Raw genomic sequence first — 8,581 nt, 5'->3', positions numbered from 1 at the left:
AGAAAGAAGCCTAATACTTGATTTGTTTATTATTTAAAAACTCTCTGGACCTAGTAGTGGAATTTTCTTAATTCAAAATATAATGACAAAAGGACACTATGCTTTTTTTAGCAAGTTTTATACCAAAAACATATTGCGATATATATCGTTATCGCCACCCTTCACAATACATATCGTGATATGAATTTTATGCCATATCGCACATTCCTACTGTCCAGATGACCTGACTGAAAAATGTTGGCATTTTTAAATAGTTTGTTTTAAAAGTGTATTTTTTATTCTTTAGTTCCGTCCAGCACTAAAGCAGCCCTGAAGTCCAAGATTGTTGCAGAGTTCACAGTAAGTTTGATCTGTTTTCCCCTCCTCTTAGAAATGTGTCTAAAACAAAGTTATGGAGCATCACCTCGACTGATTGTCACTTGTTTTTCCAGCCCCACTCGCTCATAGAGCAGCTGTCGAGACAGAAGCATGCTGCTGCTGAAGAAGAGTTCAGGGAGAAGCAGCTCTCATCTTTCAGGCTGGACGCCTACAACGCCGAGGCCTTCAAGAGGCTGAAAGGTCAGATGTCACGACACGAGTTTCTGTATCGCTGCAAATCTTTTTTATATTGTCAGCCTTAAACTTGACATTTTTATAAGCCCTCAGATTGTCAAAAGACAAGTTTTCTCATTGTCAGTGATGGTGTACCAGTCATTTACTGTGCTTAATCTAATGTGTGCATATCTGCTGAAAGTGATTTACTCACAGAAACTATAGAAATAACCAGTTTCTGCACAGATCTATATGTTTCTGATAAGTATTTCAGTGATATTAATTTCTGTTTCATTTTGTGGATAATGCACATCAGCTTTTTATTTTATTTTATTTTATTTTATTTCCAGTGGCTAACAAAAAAGGTCCTAATATCAGATGATACATTTTCCATATAATCACAAAGCATCTTTTTGCTCAGAGCAATACCACAGAGAAACTCCAAAAACATCAATCGGTTGTTTAGCAGTAGTATGTTTTTAGCACAAATGTTTTGTAGTCCTAAAATGGTTAAAGATAAAGTCTATACTGAATTGAAGGTCTGAAATTTGTCAAGTTTTCACCAAAAAACATGCTTTGGAGATTGTATATGATAACACATCTTACAGTCTCCATCTGAGACTCTGACTAGGCCTGTCGCAATAAACAATAAATCAATTAATCGCATGATAAATGAAAACTATCTACCTCATTTTCATTTATTGGCTTTATCGTTTCTTCGTGTCTCTCTTTCTACTGAAGACACTGGATGACAAAAGGCTCAAATCCGGTGCTCTTCACTGACCCCTCCCTTTCTCTTTTCTCTTTAAAATCCATTTTAAGCATCCAAAATCGCGTTTTTGAATCACTAAAATCAGCTAAGCTGAGAAGCTAAGCTACGAGCTAAGCTAACTGGCCAACCTCCGGAAAAAACCTCCGTCTTGTCAAAACTCCAAAATTCACGGTTGAAACCTGTGCCTTTGTGTAAAACGTTGTTTTTCTCTGCAAAAAGAAGCTGAGAACTTGTTTACTAATTTATTTTTTTATTTAAAGCTTTGTGTGAAAAATGCTATGCTAAAGAGCTCAAACCACACAGATTGTCCGCCATTTTGAGAACCGAAAAGCAGGAACGAGAGACAGCCCATGTCACGTCAAGGGGCCTCCCTCCCATTTTTCTTAGAGACACGTTGCTCGCTCCCTCACTATCCATCCTTCGCTTCAAACAATCTTATACTGACATCCAGTGGTCAAAAAAGGTACTATACACAAAACAAATTGACCATAATTTCTTCTTAAATTTGACAATAATTACTAGTTATTGTCAAATTTCAAACAACATTATCATTTATTGGTGGAGTGGTGGCGCAGAGGTTAGAGAGGTGGGCTTGTGATCCGAAGATCGCCGGTTCACGTCCCGGCCCCGACAACATCAAAATTGTGGGTGGGGTAGGTGAAACACCCACACTTGCCCCCACCCTCATTTGCCCCACTCTGGGCCCATGAGCAAGGCCCTTAACCCCCACCATGTGCTCCCTAAACAGGTCTCTCTTGAAAATGAGTTCTCGTGGCTCAATGAGACTAACCTGTATAAATAAAGGCTAAATGAAAAAAAAAAATTTATCACAATAATTTCTGAGACGATTAATCGTCCAGCAAAATTTGTTATCGTGACAGGTCTAGCTCTGACAATAACAAATGTACAAACTTTGTCCAAGATACTATAGAAAAGACAAATGCAGTGAGTGAACTTAATACTTAAGGTAGTATTCTGTTATGTTGATGGTCCCGTATCACACTCTGAATGATAAATGGTCAAGCAACATGCTATCACAGCGCCAAGGCCAGTTTAACATGTTGAGTGATGTTGCTATGGCAACTAATAAGTTTCTACTCAACAAAAATAGTTAATTATTTTTTTAACTGATATTTTGATTGAAAACAATGTATTAAACATACACTACCTTGTACTAAATCTTTTACTTTATTAAAAAATTTTTTTTATAATATTAAAACCGAACTCAGTCGCATCTTCAGGCAAATTAAAAAAATGTCTCAACTGGCGTGTTTATATCTGTTTCTATGGACTCTTGAGGAAACCTTATGTTTGACAATAATGTCTCATTTGTTAGATAAAACAGGAGGAAACAAGTTTACCAAAGATTTTGAAGATGGCAGTCAGAAGTTGCAGGACTTCATCAGTTTCCTGGAGAAGGAGTTGAAAAATGGTCCATCTCTGCTGGAAGATTTGGGAAATGCAGACATCTTCTATGAAATGCAGTACAAAGAAGTAAAAATTGTGGCTAATGTGAGTAATGTGTATTTTAAAGATGATGCAATATTAGTGCATGATCAGGATTTTTGATTTGTCAATTATATTGTTTTATTGTTTTAAAAGAACTTTCATATTCGGCTTTTTTCTCACATCTTTTTTTGTTTTATATTTGTTCTACCACTCTCCTCAGGCATACAATGCCTTTGCCAACCGTGTAACCAGTCTTAAAAGAAAGCTGGATTCTCTCAAGGCAACGCTGCCCGGTCCTGAGGACTCTCCCATCCCCTCGCCTTCTGAAGACGCCCCATCGCCCACTGGATCTGATTCCCCTTTTCTGGAAATGGGTGTTAGCAGAGCTCAGGTGGATCCAGAGCTGGATGGCAAAGCTATGGATGAAGGAGATTTACAAAGTGACAACAGGGACACAGAGGACATGGATTTGTCTGAGGAGGAGGCAGATGTTGTTCCAGCAGTAGGTTAGTCACAGCAGAGTTTTTTTAGATGAGCAGCTGAATTATGGTACTAACTGTTGCTACTTCGCGGTTAGTTTATTGCGAGGTTCGCTGTATCGCAGATTTTCAAAGTAAGATTGGACATGACACAGTTAACTGATTGATGGATGAGCCATGGGTTGTTTATTTTATTTTAAATGATTTTGCACCATGTGTGAAGGCAAAAAGTGGAAGGGAACGCTCCCTCATGCAGCTGATCAGCTGATTTCCTTCTCTGCCACCACACATTTTTCCTGCTGCAGCTTTGTGAAGGGTGCTGTCCAGATGCACCGATTGACTTTTGTCTTCCAACTTAAAATTCAAAGTATGTCACATCGTAAAAATCATCATAATTACAAAATATAAAAGTGTTGTTTTTTTAATTTTTTAGAACTTCTATTTTCATTTGTTGAAGTTTAATTGATCAAGAAGTACATTTCTGCTCCGTGCTGACGAGCAGAAGCTGTGTGACATCCCTTTGATGTCCTGCTGCACTTCTCTTCTCTACAATTTAAATTTAAATACTGTAATATTTTAAATAAACAGTCCATGCTGCATGGAGTGTTTATTTAAAATGTTACAGTATTTAAATTTAAATTATTTAAGGAGGAAAATTGGGAGTAACGTGATAAGTGTGATTGCAGCCTGGCACATGTCATAACAAAGTTTACTGAACTTGAACTTGGACTACTGTATCCCTACTTGGTGGTTTTTCACTTATCGCGGGTGGGCGTGGTCCCAAACAACCGCGATAAACGAGGGACTACTGTTTATTAAATATTTTGCTTTTATACAGTCATGGTATTTTTCTTGGCTGTGACCAGTAGTTCTTTAAGCTTTCTGGACTCATTTAATGGTTTTTATTAATGATCTTTTTTCCTTATGTTTTTATTAATTATCTTCTTTTCCTTATAGATGAAAAGAAAGACAAGTCCTCTCCTTCTGTTTCCAAGACTTTAAAGTCAGAGACAACGTCAAAACCTCCAACCACGCCTACGACGGTTTCTAAGCCCGTTGTGTCTGCTGCTGCTGCTGTCACCACAGCCCCAGTGACTCCTGTGCATGCTAAAGTCACAAGTGCTCCAACCACTCCTCTGGGAGTCGATCTGGCCAAAGTGGACCTCGGAAAGATCAGCTCCATTCTCAACTCTCTCACATCTGCCATGAAGAATACAGGTGTGTTTATCATACGGTCATGCAAACTTGCCACTTTTCGGCCAAGTTTGCTGATTTCCAAGTAAAATATGGAATTTACGTGAATCATGTAGATCCGAAGAGTTTTTATTTATTTATTTATTTTAATTATTATTCTTTTTGGAGGATGGGAGGTGGGTGCGTCAGAGGCATGGTGGATGGCATAATTTCCCTTTAAGAAACAGCATTCCTCTTCAGTCACTTAGCTTAGCAGTGTGCTCATCTCTTAGTTTTTTTTGTCGATGATGCAGGGGGAGGAGGGGGAGACGTGGAGGGGTGTTGCGAGCTAGCTTAGGCTGCGTGAGAAAAGTGGAGCGCTATGTCTGTATCATCTTAGCTACCGCATCTGTATTGTGTGCCATTATCTTAGCGCTACGTCAACATTTGAACAATGTCTGTCACACCAACATTTTGCCCTAAGAGTTGAAAAGTATGCCTGGTGGTGTCATAGAGAATTGAAGGAGAAATTTGTTAGGGAGAAAGAACCCAAGTGACACAAGTTTTCTGTGCAGTAAAATAGTTAAAATCAGCGATGGGTAAGGAATAGTTGAAAACAACAGGAGAAGAGAGATGTATGTTATTCCAGGAGGATTGTGAAGGAAAGGGGAATAAAAGTTATGAAGTGTAGAAATTGTGGCACCAAGGTAAGAAGGACCCTGTGAATTATTTAGTTTTAATAATTACATGCTGGTTGACAAAACGGACTATAAAAGTTTTTATTGTTATTTTGTGTCACTTGCTTGGCACAGTGTAATTTAGTGTTTTGAAGGCTCCATGATCCCAGGTCATTTTTTGTTATGAGAAGACTTATCACTAAATCAGAAAAAAATAAAAAGCATCCTAAATTCACTGGTGGTGGTTATCTGTATTAAAGTTGCACCTGTTCATTGGGTAAAGTTAATTTTCTTATTTTTAAACAAGCAGTTCAGTGTCACCGTTGCTTAGCACAATGGCAAGTTGTGTTACAAACATGTCGCAACTTTTATATGTGAAGGGGACATGTCCCCCCCACATTTAAAAAAAATATTCATTTGGACCCCCCACACACACACACACACACACACACACACACACACACATACACACACACACATTTACCATGTAACATTAATTCACTCTACGCTGTTTCTATTTCTTTGTGAACAAATCCATTCCACTTGATTAATAGGAGACTACTCAAACCACTAAAAGTCCACTCCAGGTTTTCCTGGTTATCTACAACGCTCCAGCGGTGTTTCTCCTCTGCGTCTCCTGCCTCGGCAGAACGCTCACAGGAGGAGGTGGAGACTGTGTTGCTCACTCACCAGCTTAGCGAGCTTGGTGCAGGCAGTTATTGACCGGGGGAGTTAGGATAATAGACATACTGTATATACATGTTAGGATGCTTGAGAGAAGTGGAAGAAGTCGTCTAAGAAGTTCTAGAACTGCGCTGCTCAGAGTGGCTGCATGTTGGAGCAGCTCTGTTACTTTCATTTTGAGTTATTGCTTTTGAAAACTTTTAACTCTTCTATTTTCTGGATGTAAATTACTTTTTTTCAGATGATTATTTCCTCTGGTATCGGATGCTGTGCAGCTGGAAGGATTTTTACTGAAACCTTTTTACTTTTGGGCATTTGTTATGATGCGTAACCATGACAACAAGGTGTTTTTAACAACCAGGAGCAGCTGATTAACATCTCAAAAGCTCAAATACCTCAACTACAGCCCCAAATCCCAAATGAGCGCCATGGACCATTTCCCGTCAACCTGGCTGAGTTGCTTGAATACCTGACCGCCGAAATCCTGGAGCTGGTGTAAAGCTCGGTTCGTGACAATGGGAGGACTGGGATCATCCCCCGGCACCTTCAGCTGTTTGTCCATGGCAACGAGGAGCTCGGCACACTGCTGGGAGGAGTGACCATCGCTCAGGGAGGAATTCTGCCCGGCATTCAGGCAGTCCTGCTGCCCAGGAGGACTGAGAGGCCCGCCAGATCGGACAGCAAGCTGAATCCTGGTGGCCGGATCGGTGTCTGTGGCCAGATTTTTCATATTCGCTGCAGGAGATCCATCCTGCCCACATCTATCAGCATCTATAACTCTTGAATGGAACCAGTATGATGAGCTATGACAACACTTAATTTCCCTCTGGAATTAATAAATTATTTTTGAATTGAATTGAATTGAGCGCTACTTCTTTAGCAACTTAGCTTAGTGCTAAGTTAAATTTAAGGCGCTGTGTGTTCTGGTGCATTAAAGTTGAAATGTCTTTACAACCCCACACCTTATTGTCCTCAAGCTTCGTGAGAAACATCATTTAGATGAGTAGTGTTGAACACAAGTAAATAAAAGTCTAGTGGTAATGTTGTTTGTTTATTTCTCTATAAACACAAATACTGCCGACCTGATGCTGACGCACGCGTAAACACACACACACACACACACACACACCATTAGTGCGTCCCCCCCACATTACAGACTGGTTACAAATAAAACTAAATAAACAGTTAACACAATAAAAGTCAAGTGCACCCCTTAAGTCATTGTTGAATTGTTGTGATGAATTGTCTCACATTAATTTCATTATCTTAGCCATAGGAGTGAGTTTAAAAACAGGATAATGCATATATGGACTAGTTGAACGAGGAATCGGTCTAAAATAATTACTGAATCAAGTGTTTACATATGTAAGTACACATATGTTTAACAGCATGTTAAAATACACCAGAATTTAGGAAATGACATCTACTTCATACATAATTTTCAGCGCGAGTATTTTAGGGTTTTAGGACTTCAGAGTTCTGTCACAAGTTGTTATTGATGTTGTGTAATGAATGAGTGAATGAACGAGTGAATGAATGGTTTGCAGTACCTTTTGATCTACCTTCCTGTCTCTGCTTGCCTGTCAGCAGCTACTCCATCACCACGACCATCCCCTGGGACCCCCACAACCCCCACTGCCCAATCAGCAGCCTCCAAAGCAATCCCACCGAGTCCTGCTTTGGCCAGCATCCTGTCGCGTGTCGACATCACCCCTGAGGGGATCCTCAATGCTCTGTCCAAAACCAACACACCAGGTTAGGCCCATACAATATTCTGCGATTTAGTTTGGGGGGGGGGAGACTGGCATGTTTCACAATTTTATTTTCTCTGTTTTTGTTTCAAAACAGCTTTGTCCTCTTTGCTGCAAAGTGTGACAAACACCTCCACTGCAACCTCCACCCGTACCTCTCCAGAATCGGCAAGCGCCAAAACCCCAGTAACCCCAACCACCCCAAAACCAAAACCCCCTCTGAGTAACAGCCTTAAACAGGACATGCTTGGAAAAGCCAAACCCAGGGAGAAGGAAAGACGGCTTTCACCTCCCCCTCCACCTCCACCTCCTCGTTCTGCTGCTCATGCAGTCTCTCCCCCAAGCTTAGAATCTAAGATCAACAGTTTCTTGCAGGGCAATCCAGGTTTTAGTGTGGTCCTGGGTGATGACAGTCCTGATGGGGTGGATGGGACCCCAGTGAGAGACGAGGCAGCTGGCACGCCGACACAGGACGAGATCATGGACACACCTGTAAGCATGCCTGACTCTTCAGCCTCAACTGGAGGTCACAACCTCTCACCCACTGCCTACCGCAATGAACCCTGGGATGCCGCCATCGTGTCATCAAGCAACGACGACGGAAACGGTCTTGACAACGCGTCTCCCAGATATGGAACTGTGAAAAGGAGCGGCACGCAGGCTAAAGATGACAAAGCAAAGAGGAAGCACGATTCTCCTCCTCCGGATATGAAGGGTAAGCAGGATGAGAAACGCGGCCCCTTGAAGATTGTGGGAAACAGCAGAGCGATGGGGGCCGGCTCTCGTAAGGTGAGCACCAGCTCTGACGACGATAGAGGTCCGAGTGGAAAAAAGAAGGACAATGGGAAAGAGTTTCCAGAAGGAGATGCAAAGGGGGGTCAGTACCATCGTATTGAGACCCTCGTGTCGCCCCACACTGAGGGAGCACCCATCCAGACTCTTGCGTTTTCTAACCGGCCGCTTGCTGGAGAACGCATCAAGACGGTGGAGAGCATTCGCGTAATCGGTCAAAGCTCCCGACGAGGGGGAGGGGCTGGGAGTCGAGCAGGAGCTGCAATGTGGTAC

The 8,581-nt window shown here is 41.4% G+C and overlaps 1 protein-coding gene across 1 annotated transcript in view; it reads left to right on the top strand.

Annotated features, from left to right (window-relative positions):
* Positions 1–286: 286 nt before the first annotated feature.
* The window catches only part of rprd2b (regulation of nuclear pre-mRNA domain containing 2b), a gene marked incomplete at its 5' end in the record, with an annotated part of 11,242 nt that continues 2,947 nt past the window's right edge, over positions 287–8,581 (top strand). The window contains 7 exon segments of the mRNA XM_037676656.1: positions 287–339; positions 432–558; positions 2,640–2,815; positions 2,973–3,258; positions 4,189–4,449; positions 7,353–7,520; positions 7,614–8,577. Of these exon segments, the coding sequence (XP_037532584.1) occupies positions 287–339; positions 432–558; positions 2,640–2,815; positions 2,973–3,258; positions 4,189–4,449; positions 7,353–7,520; positions 7,614–8,577 (2,035 nt within the window).

This window comes from Nematolebias whitei, chromosome 5 (assembly GCF_014905685.2).
Source record: "Nematolebias whitei isolate Nwh7 chromosome 5, NemWhi1, whole genome shotgun sequence".
Taxonomy (NCBI): Eukaryota; Metazoa; Chordata; class Actinopteri; order Cyprinodontiformes; family Rivulidae; genus Nematolebias; species Nematolebias whitei.
This window is presented reverse-complemented; position numbering and strand designations above follow the sequence as displayed.